The sequence below is a fragment of the Xiphophorus hellerii genome, chromosome 5 (assembly GCF_003331165.1).
Source record: "Xiphophorus hellerii strain 12219 chromosome 5, Xiphophorus_hellerii-4.1, whole genome shotgun sequence".
NCBI classification, from domain to species: domain Eukaryota; kingdom Metazoa; phylum Chordata; class Actinopteri; order Cyprinodontiformes; family Poeciliidae; genus Xiphophorus; species Xiphophorus hellerii.
This window is the reverse complement of record NC_045676.1, coordinates 17,095,864-17,109,505: the sequence shown is the minus strand read 5'-3', so window position 1 is coordinate 17,109,505 and position 13,642 is coordinate 17,095,864. Positions and strand designations below refer to the sequence as shown.

The 13,642-nt window shown below is 40.7% G+C and overlaps 1 protein-coding gene across 1 annotated transcript in view; it reads right to left on the bottom strand.

Annotated features, from left to right (window-relative positions):
- LOC116719960 (protein AF-17) overlaps positions 1-13,642 on the bottom strand; it is a 29,066-nt gene that overhangs the window by 3,065 nt on the left and 12,359 nt on the right. Inside the window, exons 6-19 of the mRNA XM_032562828.1 lie at positions 11,341-11,434; positions 11,080-11,187; positions 10,422-10,511; positions 9,881-10,028; positions 9,014-9,802; positions 8,347-8,546; positions 7,100-7,217; positions 6,885-6,951; positions 6,070-6,218; positions 4,434-4,631; positions 4,125-4,201; positions 3,127-3,488; positions 1,927-2,017; positions 600-812 (exon numbers count right to left, since the gene is read on the bottom strand). Coding sequence (XP_032418719.1) covers positions 600-812; positions 1,927-2,017; positions 3,127-3,488; positions 4,125-4,201; positions 4,434-4,631; positions 6,070-6,218; positions 6,885-6,951; positions 7,100-7,217; positions 8,347-8,546; positions 9,014-9,802; positions 9,881-10,028; positions 10,422-10,511; positions 11,080-11,187; positions 11,341-11,434 — 2,704 coding nt within the window. The remainder of the gene's footprint in view (positions 1-599; positions 813-1,926; positions 2,018-3,126; positions 3,489-4,124; positions 4,202-4,433; positions 4,632-6,069; positions 6,219-6,884; positions 6,952-7,099; positions 7,218-8,346; positions 8,547-9,013; positions 9,803-9,880; positions 10,029-10,421; positions 10,512-11,079; positions 11,188-11,340; positions 11,435-13,642) is intronic.

Genomic DNA, 13,642 nt, shown 5'->3' with positions numbered 1-13,642 from the left:
TTCTCTCTTGGTCCTGCTAAAAAGAAGTTTGTTTTGTTAATATATGCAATAGTAACATTTGCTTTAATGTGAACCATAATTCATGTTATTTGTATATTTAGGCTTAAGAATGAAAGAAAAACATTTACAAGAGTGAGAAAAAAATGGAGGTAAGAGAAAACATGTGGACAGGGTGATAAGGAATAAAGACTGGGAAAACTAATTCTTCTATTCTCTTCTTTTTCTCTCTTATCCTGAAATAGAAATCAACATCAAATTCAAATTTCAGGCTCTGTAGAAACCCTGATTGATGTTGGAGGATACATCTGATTATAGAAAAGATATTACTCTATTTCAGAGAGGTCAGACAACAAGGATTTTTGTGCATCACTGCAGCTTTAAAAAAAATCCTCGAAAACAACAGAACAAACATTCACATGTCAGAAGAAGATGAATGAATGAATATGCCTGTTTTCTTTCAGAAAGGTTTGAGGCTTGATTATATTGACTCATTTTAGCAGCCATAGTATTAATCCTCTGGAGGAAAATCACAATCATGGCTTGTTGGCTTGAACCACGATGGGGTTCAACACGTTATGAAATCCTGCAGCAATACTCACCCCAGGTTTATGGAGCACATTGTCCTGCAGACCAAAGAGACCCCCCGCTTGGCTCCCCTGTAGGGGAGACGCGGTTGCCGATGACAACAGGTTGGGCGACTGGGAGATCAAGGGCGAGTTAGGGGTTGAGTTGAGCGCTCCCGTCAGCGTGAGGCGCTGCAGCTCCCTCTGTCTCTGCTGCTGCAGCATCTGGCACACCATCGCCTGCTGCTCCTGGAGGAGGAGGAGAGCGCTGCAGGTTAACTGATCTGTGATCAGAGCTAAAAGCAAACAAACAAAACTGCCGTTTCAATGATCACGGAGGCCAGCAGCCGCGTTTGAAAGCAAAGAGAGGGAGAGAGCAATAAACTGCAGGGAGGCATGCAACCAGCTCAACGGAGGTGAAAAAGATTTAGAGCTACAGAATCATCACTTTGCTCTGAATACTGTGAGGTTAGAAGAATTTGAGACTTCTTGCTCCAGATGCACTGCAACAAACCTTAAAATTCATATTTTTACCTGTTTTTGTAACAGAACAAAAGTAAGAAATCTTCAGTCCCCTTATTGTGACAACTACTCAACTTCACAGTCAAACAGGAAACAAACTGGTTTCTATAATTAGAGAGTGTCAAAGCGCCTGACTGGTTGAAACCCCAGCAGACTTTCAGCAGTTTGCAAGTCAAATAAGCGCTACTGCATCACTTTGGTGAAAGAAACACTCCATATGGGAGGAGGCAGCTTCGCTTAGCTTTTGGGGTTTTCACTAAGCAGCACAGTTTGCAACTTGTGCTGCGATCAACCTACATTTATAGACAGCAACTAAATAAAGTGGATTTTGTAAACTGAGACCAGGAAGACTAGGATTATGTGAGTTCTATTAAGATGTGTGAACATTTGTTAGGGCTACAATAGTAATTAAATTGTTTTAGCCATCATATTCATATCAGTAATAATTGTAATCATCATAGTAGCAACACCATCAAGGATAAAGACGGTGAATGTAATTTTTTACAATAAGAAATAGATAGTACTAACTAATAATAATGATAGGCATTAAAGTCAATAACAAAAACAAAGAAAGTAATAATTGAAATTACACTGATGAACATAAATATTTCTACATATTAAACAAATTATAGAGTAACATCCGACTTTGTCTACTAAGTGAACCAGCATTTTTAAATGCCATCCCTTCCTGTTGTACCTAGCAGACCTGGTTTTTGAAGAGATGAAGGCAACTACGCTTCCTCAGGCTGCAAGAAGAGACGCGGTTTCTCTTTTTAATGACTCTGACTGCATGCACACGATCAAGAAGTATGAGAAGAAGTGATAAGAGTAGTGCCACTACCGGTGTGAAGTTCTGTGAGGTTAGGAACTGCTGGAGCTGCTGCTGCTGCTCGAACAGAAGCTGCTTCTGCTGCTCAGACAGAAAAGAAGACCTGGAACAAAAGGAAACACCAAGTCAGCTCACAAAGCAGGCAATAACATCTCTGGTTAAAGGATAAAGTGTAGTACTGGTCTTTGTTCAAACCAAAACAAAGATCAAGGAGTTCAGGAGTGCAACGCCTTGCAAATAGGTTAACTTTTCCACATTTTGTAATATTTAAAACCCCATAAAGCTCAATGTATTTTACTGAGAGTCGACATGATACAGCTACATAAAGTGCATTTCTGTGAATTGGAAGTAGTCACGTAATATTGTCTACCCGGCTGCACAATATAATGGTGCGTTCACACCAAAAGCGTTACGTGCGTCAAAAACGCGCCCAACGCTTCAAGTTCGACGTGTGTGCACTATGAATGCAGACGCTTGGCATTTTGTTCTAGATCTAGCGTTTTGTGGGTCTGGTTTACATTCAAAGTCTATGTGGAGGCGCATCGAGGGCGTGTAATACACGTCAGCTCTAGCCGTTGTTTTCCATTGGTCGCTCTTGACACTTCAGACCCTCCAAAGGCTTCAAATGGTTAAAATCTTGCCACACCGGACACACGAAGCACGCTGCTGCAATGGCCCTAGACGTGCCTCCACATAGACTTTGAATGTAAACCAGATGCACCTGATACTCAAAACGCTTTAGGTGTGAACGCACCATTAGAAAGTCTTCTGCTGGCAACTTTACTATTAAATTTTGCAATGGTAATATCAGATGCGATATGGGCCCATTTTCTTCTTTCCTCTCTTTCTCATCTTTAACATTTTGGTCAATGTCATTTGTGTCAGATATGAGCATCTGCTACCATAAACAAAAAGCTAGTATTTTGAGGACCACGGTTCAAACTATTATTTGTGACAAAAATGTTGAAAACAATTTATTCTTTTTTCTTCCTTTTTATGCAATAGTTGATGTTCCATCACACAAATCCCCAATAAAGTACATCGAAGGTTATTGTCGTAATGTAACAAAATACGCAACAATCAAGGAGTGTGAATACTTTTGCATGACATTGCCCTTGGTTTATCAAAGTGGTCTACAATGAATTAAAGCTCATCTTGTGGATCAGTGCGTCTCTAACAACAACAACAAATGGAAGCAAAGCGGCTACATACGGGCTCAAGTTCTTAGGAAGTTGAAACCCCTGGGCCAGCGCCTGGGGGTTGAGCGGAGGCGGCTGGGGACGCAGGGCGGGGAGCGACGGCTGCTGAGCACTCTGCACCGGAGACTGGATCACGCCGTTCAGACCGCCCAGGACACCGTTCATGTTCAGCTGCGGGCTCCCTGTGATGGACGCAATGAGCCCACCCACTGGCAGAGCAGAGGACTGACTGATGCTCCCCAAAGCGTCGCTGGGCCCTCGGTTCAAACCGTTCAGCAGGGGCTGGCCGAAGGAGGCGGGACTCTGTTGAGGAGGGGGGGTACCCTGGAAGGAGAGCGACGAACTGCTGCGGGACGGACTATTAGAGTGGAGCTCCTGGATCAAAAACACAAAAGCTGACTTTTAGCTGTTTATTGCATATTTCCTTTATCATAAAATAAACAGACAGGAGAAATTATTCTCCTAAAGAGATTTGATAGTGATAACGCTGCCGCAGTGTTTGGTGATATCGCAAAAGAAAGGTGATCAATATCAACAGGTAATGCGTCCAATAGAATTTGCAATAATTTGACTGAACTCTGATCCAGAACTGCACAGCATTCTGGGGGATGTAGGCAGAGGAAAGACTTTAGCCGCTCAGCCTCTCATGGCCAGCTGTGCAAAGTGGGTGGCAACAACTAACTCATTCACTCACTGTTGACTAATGATCAACAAGTTGTTAGTCAATAAACTGTTGAGTAAGTTGCGAAGCAGCAGTTTCATGTTTTCCCACTACGCCTCATAACTGCTTAACAATAAAAAGTACTGTGTGGAGTGATGGGAGAAGATGAGTACAACAAGTGGAGAAGAAACTGTAGATAAAACAGGAAAAGGTCACATCACCATGTTGGCAGTATTTCATCTATTTAAAAAAAAAAAATCAGTAATAATCAATATCAACTGATATGAAATCATGGCTCGTTTTTCAGCCGCGCTGCCCGGCCCTATGAAGAAGGAGGAGAAGTTTCTCACCTCAGATGAGGTAACAAAGGAGGTGTCATTCAGGAAGCAGCTTTTGGAGAGGGGACTCTTATTGGTGCTCAGGGGGTCTAAGGAAATGAGAGGAATATTCACAGGGTAAAAACTACAATTTCTAAGTTTACCACAATCTACTATGTTCAGTAAAGCCACAGCAAACAACTATGTTAGAACTACTCCATCTCTCTTCAAGCTAATCATATTAACATTCTGGTGCTGCTAAACGGAAGTGGGAGTGTGAGAAAGCTCTATGGCACGACGAGGGGACAGAATCCTGAGGGCATCAAAGATGAAGAACCTAACCTTGAGAAGATGACAGAAAGCTGATCTGAGAGGATGAGTGCAGGCCCGGTATGGTGTGGATGTGGGGCTGGAAAGGCACCGCCAGCTCAGTGTTGAGCAGCTGCAGCCGCTCCCTCTTTGCTGTTAAGCTGAGGATCTGGTCCTGGAGGCGCTGGTTCTCCTGCTGCAGCGAGTGCAGCGACTTCAACATCTCCACAACTGAAAGAGAGAGCGTGAATGTCACAAGAAGCTTTCAGTGATGGGTGATTTCCAGAGAGAAGAAAGGTTAGCGAGGGTGATCAAAACTATATAAGTGATAACTAGCCAGTGTTTCTCTGGGGTCAGAATAGTACACAGTTGTGGATGAAACTCATCCACAAATTCATTTTTACCAGGTGAGCCATGTGGGTAATTTTCCACAGCCTTCATGCATAAGGCTTGCAAAACTGTTTTAGGCCATACAGATCTTTTTATTTGTATATAAAAGAAGTCTAGGTTTTTCCTTTCAATCTTCACTTTACAATGACAGATTATATTTTGAGCTGCAGATACCCATCTGTATGTATTTATTCAACCAGATCAGCACCGTCTGCTTAGAAACAGCCGTGCATGTTACTAAAAAAAATCCACATAAAAACGTTGCCAGCAGAAGCAAAACAAACTTTACTGAAGAGTGAAGCTTTATGTGCTGAGTCAGACGTGTTTAGAAAATAAATTAAGAAGCTGGCACATTTTAGTTGGTGTCACAACATGTTTTTTCTTTCTGGACCAACAAAATATCAAGGTTAATTTACAGAAACTCATGCATAATTAGACAAGTGTAATGTTGAACTATGAACTATCTACTGCACAGATATTGAGTTTTCAAGGATTGACAATTGAAATCAGATATTAACATATAAAAACACATTTTTTACACAGTTGGACAATAAATTTGGTTGTTCCCATTTTAGGTCAGTAAGCAAAATTATTTAAATGTTCAAATAAAAAAAGAGAAATTTTTATTATGGTCTTCAAAGTCAGAGGTTCACATACACCAACATCACAATGTCATTAAACAATGTGGGATAACCCCAGATGATTATGTCAAGGCTTTGTAATCTTCTTATAGGATAATTCACAACATTTGATCAGGCAAGATTTCAGGGAGAGAACCACAAGTCTGGTACAGTCCTTGGTTACATTGCCGTAAGGTGCCATATTTGTCTCTTAAAACTATGATATGCAAGTAAAACCAGTATGGAAAAGTCACATATATTCAAGAAAAAGATGATTCTGATTCCCAAGGATGAATACTTGGTTTAAAATGTGCAAGCCTGCTGTGACAGACAACTTTTTACAACAAAAGAAGCTAGAGACAAAGAGACCAACATTGCAAAATTTCAAAATAGAAAACAGGCTAAATGACCTGCACCCATTTGAGGTCTATTACTCAAGGGAAACTGGCTTAGCAAGGCACATATGGTTTTTAGCTCTGAATCAGTTGGTCATAAAGTGGCTCCTAAACTCAAAGGAGTGTCAGCAGGATCGTTACACACTTTGTTACCACAATAAACAAAACAACCCCCCCCCCAAAAAAAACAACTAAGCATTATTTAAATTTAACCGATCAAGGCTGAGAACAAAATGAAACCACTACAGTCTTCTAACTACTCACTGTTGACCCCCATCTCTCCGTTTCCATGTTTCTCCAACAGCAGCTCAATGTGGGAGCTTGCAGGGGGAACGTTCTCAGGACGGGCTCTGACTCCAGAGCCCAGTCCGTCTCTCTGGTCAAACAGGAGAGGAAGACAGCTCATGGGAGACCTGCAGAGGGACGAGGACAAAACTGGTCAGACTCTGGGTTTGGGTTATCTTTCATTTTAACTCCAGCCTGTCACCTTGTTAATGATCCAGCTCTTACTTTTCCAACGAGCGACAACGAGCAAACCGCAGTTAAAAAAAACATATATATTGTTTATATTTATTGTATAATCAATTTGACCACTAAGTAAAATATTAAATTGTTAAGTACAAAAAAAAAGAATTTTTAGCGGAAATAAAGTATACAATAAACAATAAATACATTATAAACTGTTAATTTAATAAAATATGCTGGTTAAAACCCCCCCCAAAAAACAATAATTTGGGTAACCAATGAGATGCCAACAATAAAAGTTTAAATGACTTCATATGATCATGCAGCACATGTAATAACTACAATAAATTGCTAAAAATGTATTACTAGTAGTGATCATTTCATTATTTTCTAAAGTATGTAGTAAATTAGAAATCAATAAATTATTATTATTATAGATGTATTTTTCTTATTTACAAATAAATTTATATTTTGACCTGTAAAAAGTTACTTAATGACTAATTTATTTACTTTATTGTCACATTTTTAGGCCTTTTATGCTTCTTTGTACTGACCTTGAATATTTATGTATTTAAAAAGCTAAAATAAACACAGATAAAAGAGCAAAGACGTACTGTGAGGAAAGACTCTCTCTCGGCGAGTTTCCCTGACAGTGGAAGCGGCAGTCATCAATGTCGGACTCTGACAGCCAGAACAGATAAATTACTAACAGAACGACAGGTTGACTAAAACTTTACTGTGTTTAAATTTGAATAATTAGATGCAGAGTCATTACCAGTGACATATAAGAGTATTTTTGCAGGGGAAAATTAAATACACTTGTTGTCACCTGGCAATGAGGTCTGGCCTTGGCTCAGTAGTGGCGGCAGTGTTGAGGCTGTGGAGAGACAGCTGGCGAAAGGCTGAGAGGAGTTCAGACTGTAGGAGGCGCTGGAGCTGGAATGGACCTGAGAGACAAAGATCAATGTCAGACAGACAGAAAGCCTCCGTTGGTACTAAAAACCCACATTGAGGCCAGGTGGTTCATATCTTTGTACTGGAGGAAAATGGATGTACCCTCAAATCATATGTGAGTGAAGTAGATGGCACCTTTTATTGTACTGGAATGTCTCGCTTGTACTGTCAGAGGAAAGGGAGTAAATTTTGAAGAAACAATGACTGAGTTTGTGAGCATTATGAATGAAATTAATTAAGAAAATGATCAGTGTTGAGTTTTTTGTTTATTTTTGTTTTGTTTTTCTGTAATGGGTGTTATTTGTTTGCTGTCTATTATTATTATTTAAATTTGTTTATTTTAGGTTGTTTAATGTAACTCTCATGTCACTTGCTTATTTTGTACTATAAAAAAATCCATAAAAATAATGAAAAAAAAAGAAATGTACATCTGTGAAAAATTGATCTGGCTAAAACTAGATTTACATTTCCAAAATGACACATAAAAGTTTAAAAAATGAGAAATTCTACTTATTTCTAAACAATGTAGAAAATCCCAATAATAACTGGGCAGAGCTGTGCTCTGCTTGTGAAACCAGTGATGGATTACTGAGCATCTGTTACACCAGGCATCCTTAATTCTCAGTTTTTATGATGTTGTTTGTTCGCTAATGTTCTCTAGCGCTGCATTTCCCAACCCCGGTCCTCAAGGCACCCTGACCTGCATGCTTTAGATGTTTCCCTGCTTCAACACCTCGTTCAGACGATTGCAATTCAGCAAAAGCCTGTTAATCAACCATGAATTGAAATCATATGTGCTTTGTGTGAAGCACTCTAACAGACCTTTGAGGTCTTCACAGAACAGCTGCATGTATACCGAGATTAAATGAAATGTTGAATTTATTTACATATTTTCTAGCCATACTGATCACTCAGTGTTTTACACTGTATCCACATGCACACAATTATTTACTGATCTGTAGGCAACTTGGGGGCACATCAGCGTATGCCAGCAGGAAGCTGGAATCTGTTTTCTTTCAAGCTTGTGCAGCACTTTGATCAACTGAAGTTTCTCTTTACTGTTTAGAAATGACGATGACTTGAGTTTCCTGACGGTGTCTGAGTGAATTTTCTCTGACATACCTGCGTGTTTGAAACAGCACTGACAGAAGGAAGAGAGAGTGAGGAGCCGTGAGATGAAAGCAGTCCTGAGGAGAGAGGAGTGCTACACATTGCTCCTCCTAGGGACAAGGAGGTGCTGCACACTCCTCCACTGAGGGAGAGAGGCGTGCTGCAGACTCCGCCACCAAGCGTGAGAGGATCCTTGAGACTGGAGTAGATACCTGAGTGAGGACGGAAAAAGGAATCAAACTCAAAAACCTAGGAGAGAAAAAAAAACAAACCCTAAGGGTTTTTTCTTCTCTTGTGGCAAGTTGTGAAGCTCAAAAACACGTAAGGCACCCAAGAGGCTGAGTCGGAAAGTAGGCCAGGAAATGTGCAGCTCACACAGCAAACCATATCTAGGACAATATCTCTGCCTCACACAGATTCAACAGTACTATGAAGCAGATTTACAAAATATAAAAGCAGTGTCATTCTGCTAAATCTGTCGATCCTGGATGGCTTTTCACTTCCTCTGTACCTCTGAGGTCATGATTCTCAAATAAGTTGATGGGTGTAATGAAAATACTTCAATAATTTAGAGTTGAGCTTGAAAATGAATACAGCAAAGTTCAAACAAATAGCAATGCACACACACACACACAGGATGTTAGAGGGCTACCACACACGCCCACCCTCTCAGACTCACCGGAGCCGAGCAAAGAGTTGCTGCGACCTGCAGAAAAACTCCTAGCAGAGGAGGAAGAAGAGGTTGTAGAGGAGGTGGGAGGCAGCGTGGAAGGGAAAGCAGGGTGGGACGATGATGATGGACTCTGGTAGAGAGAGGAACTCAAGGCTGGGGGGGGTGGTGCTGGTGCGTCTCCATGGTGGTGGTGATGGTCCTCATCCCTCCGCTCTCGGTTCTTGCTCCCACGCGGGCGTCCCGGGCCGTGGCGGCTCTTCTTGTTGCTATGGTGCCTCCGTTCTCGGGGCAGCGGCGGGGGCGCGATCTTGTCCTTCATGCTGGCGTCCTCCAGGACGGGAGGTGCGCTGACCTGAGACGGCTTTGTGAGGGATTTGGAGGGCTTGTAGTCGCTCGAGGAGGAAATTTTGCGGATTTTGCAGGTGCTGCCCAACCCTGAAGAGGAAGTGATGCGCATGATGGAGCCAAAGGTGGAGATGGTGACTTTGTTCTCGAAGGGGCTCGAGTTGCTCTCTGTCCGCTCGTGGCTTTGAGACCCTGCGAGGGGGCAATCAGCCGGGGTCAACGCGGGGGGCTTTTGGTATTTACAGTCTTCCTCCTCCTCTTCTTCCTCTTCTTCATCTTTGTCATCTTTCTCTTCCTCTTCTTCCTCCTCCTCATCCTGCACTGCAGACCTCCTGTGGCGCTCCTTGCGTTTCTCTCCGTTGTGGTCGTCGCCTCCACGATCGTGCTCGCGCTCCAAGCGAGAGGAAGATGAGAACTGATGGAAATCCTGAGTGGCTGACAGGGATCCGCCTGCAGGAGACACAAAAACAGTCAGACACAAACACTCAAAACAACTTTTCACTGTGATGGAAATGCTGCAGGCAGTACCGGTGTTGAACGGGCTGGAGGAGCAGGAGGAGGAGGAGCAGCTTTTTCCGGTGCTCCCCGTCTTCTTACTCCGGTGACCGTGACTGTGGGAGCTCAGCTTCTTCGGCTTCCCTTCGCCATCTTTGCTGCTATGATGTGTTGAAGATATCTATCCATGCACATCCAAAACAACAGAAGAATGTTTAACGTGCTTTATGAATGATAGCTATCTTTAATAATATTCCACCTCAGACCATGCTCAATTCAATGTACTTCCAGAGTGATATATCAATCTATTTTAACTGTAGTTTTTGCTTTAGGAGTAAACACATATTTTTTAAAAATCAGTTAATGCATTTACGCAACTATATAAATCAATAAAGAACTTTCATTACGTCATTATATAACGGTAATGTGATGGTACTGCATTCTTACCAAAGTATGTCTAAAAACTTTAATACTGATGGAAGAAATTGTGTCAACTTGCAGCTAAATTGCCTTAATATTTGGTACTAATGTGACCAGCGTGTCTTAAGATGGTCTGTGGTTTGGTTGTTTGTACCTTTTCTATACTGCTTGTTGTTATGGAGGAGGTCAGGCTGTCTGAAGACTTCTTGTGCCGCTCTTTCTGACGAATCTTGTCTTTATGACTCTAAAACACACACACACACACAGTGTAGAATGGTCAGCATGTGTACAAAACAAACATCTGTCAATTTCACGGTGCAGAGACATATATTTCTTTCATTTTACCTCCCTGTAAATCCAGGATTAAATTGAAAATGAATTTCCTCACATTTAAAGTTCTTCAATACCAAACTCAACTATCTCTTTAATCTTGGAAATATTTTCTAGCACGTTGACTTCAAATTTTAGATTTATTTCTGTAAAAGGGAAGCATTTATCTCCACTGAACAGGCTCGACATATATAAACTGATGGAACACATTCCTTCTCCTGCTTTGTTTTTATTTCTACCTTTTGTCTTTTTCAATAATCTATATAGAGACTTAATTATTGATTTCACTGATTGACATTCATTACTGACTGGCCTCACTATTCTTAGAGCAAAAGTTTCACTTTAGTTGTTTCAATCCATCTCTGTCCTTTACAAAGAGTAGAGGAAAAAAACTAATTGACTTTATACTGAGGAGAGAGATATTGTCAGTGGTTAGTAAATACCAAGTTTCTCAAACTAAATCAGACCAAAGAGTTGTTTACCTTCCTCTGTTTATGGTGGTGATGTTTTTCCTGCGATGGAGAACTGGAACGCCCCCTGGGATGACTGAAGGAGCTACTAGCATTTTCGCTTGAGCGCAACTTCTTCTGCTGTAAAAAAAACAAAACAAACAAAAAGAAAAATCAGCTTTTCCTTCATTGTATATATTTAAAAAAAATCACAATAATGACAAAAAAACAACACAACACCACAAATCTCTCCGAAAAGTAGGCTAAATACAGAAACGATGATTTTCTTTGTACCATTTTGTTGTAGTGATGCTTGCAGTAACCACAGTATTTAACGTTGTCAGCTTCTGGGCCTTCTTCCTCACACAGCAGACCAGCCATCTGAGCACTGAGCAAAGTATAGCACAGGGTCATAGGTCAGAGTCAAGCTTCTACACAAACCAGACAACACAGTTGAACCTGAGAGATCAGCCATGTCCGAATGAGTTCAAGTTTATTCTGGATTTCTTCACAACCTAGTCAACATTTGGTCTTTATATTAAGAGCATTCAGTTGCATTCAAAACACGACAAGATAAATGCACTTGACCATCATTCATTTCAATAACATGTAATGTTAATGCTGGTATTTGAGTTAAATTTGCATGTTCGATGATCTTCAAGATAGAAATTTAGATGGGCGTGCCGTGGTGGCGTAGGGGTTAGCGCGACCCACATTTGGAGGCCTCAAGTCCTCGACGCGGCTGTCGTGGGTTCGACTCCCAGACCCGGCGACGTTTACCGCATGTCTTCCCCCTTTCCTTCCCCCTTTCCTGTCAGCCTACTTCATAAAAAGAGACTCTAGAGCCCACAAAAAGACCCCTTGGAGGGGTAAAAAAAAAAAAAAAGATAGAAATTTAGATAAAGTTTCTCTTCGCTTCATGCTGCGTACTGAGATCTGGCTGCACTATGTGGCTAGAGAAGGATTTGCAGAGTCCATGCAAAAAGATCTGGACTATAAGTTGTATATTAAAGGTATCATACATATGCCTAAAATAAAGTCAGAGAAACAAAAAGGTGTGAGAAGCTATTTCAAAGAAGACCATTTTCTACAGAAGACTGTTAATTCAGCCTGCTACTTATAAACGGAGAGAAAGGTAAGCAGGTAACAGGAAGACTGAAACTGCTATATACTATGTACTGGGCATGCTGACAATCTTTTGGAAATTTTATAGTAAGGATCTACAGTCTCTTTTAATTAATAAACATAAAAAATGTGACTTGGCGGTAGTAATGCTAACCAAAAAACTCAAGACAGTCTATAATGTTGTCTGTCGTCATTTTCTGTGTTTCAGAACTTTAGTAAAGCCCAATTTTAAAGTGACTGCTCTCTCACACAGATACAAGTAGAAAAAGAAAATACATTTTTCAAAATATATTCTGATTATATTAAGAGTAGAGGCAATATTATACCTAATTTTGACCCAAAAGCAAATGTTAACTTACTAAATAAATTATGTAAATGTTAACCAACAAGCTAGCTTAAGCCAATATGATAATAACAGCATTTTTTTTTTCCAGAACACACCAGTATGATCTGTTTTGACTCTTTGTTTACAAATGCCCTAAGAACAACGGTACTACTTATATTGTTGTACAGTTTACGGCACAATGACAATAAATCAAATCTACCTAGTAGCATTTTAGCTAAAATTAGCTTTTAAGCTAATTAGGACTGAAAACCTATAGCCAACTTACTGAATATGCACTTATATAGGATGCAGTACCTTGGGGTTTCCCTTTGAGTTGTTTTAAAAATTCTTTGTTATAATTATTTCACTTTTAAATTTTTACCCCCTTCATGCAAGGGGAAATGCACCCTAAACAAAAATTTTACTGATTAGTTTGGCACTTTTTCCCAAAGTTAAATACAACAGTGGAATAAAGCTAACTAAAACTGAGTAAACATACTTGTAAACAGTAAAGTAAAAAAAAAAAAAGAACCAAATGCTGTCACTTCACCTACTCCTTCTCTGGATGTCACAGACTCAGAACCTGGGAACCTGCAGGTGGAGAGTTCACTCCTAATAGAAAAGATTTTGTCTTCCTTTTTTATTATTCTGTGTAATTCATAAACAGATCACGTGGGCATATACGCATTTGTGTGTGCCTGCGTCACATTGCGTGTGTTGAGCCTCGTGCGGGTCAGATGCTTTTTCCTTGTATGCCATGAGCTTCGTGTGGCATATTAGTATGGGTCAGGAACTGACCGCCAGGTGTGCGGTGCAACGTTGCCGTTTCAGTGTGTCATGTACATTACGTGCATGTGTATTTGTGTGGGTCAGGTGCTCCATTTTTGTCTGCCACACATTTGTGTGTGTTGGGGATGTGGTTGTGTTCATGTGGGTCAGGTGCGGTGATGATTTAAATAATATCCTGCAGGCATCCCTGGCCTCACATACACTTCATTGGTCTCTCTCTCGTTGTCAATCTCAATAACACTGCAGTCGTCTTGAAGTTGTGTTGTCCTCTTCCTCATGCAGCAGACCAGTCTTTTGAAACCCGTTCATAGAAAGTCGTATATTAGATGCATCGCAGTGTTCAAAGCATGTGAAAAA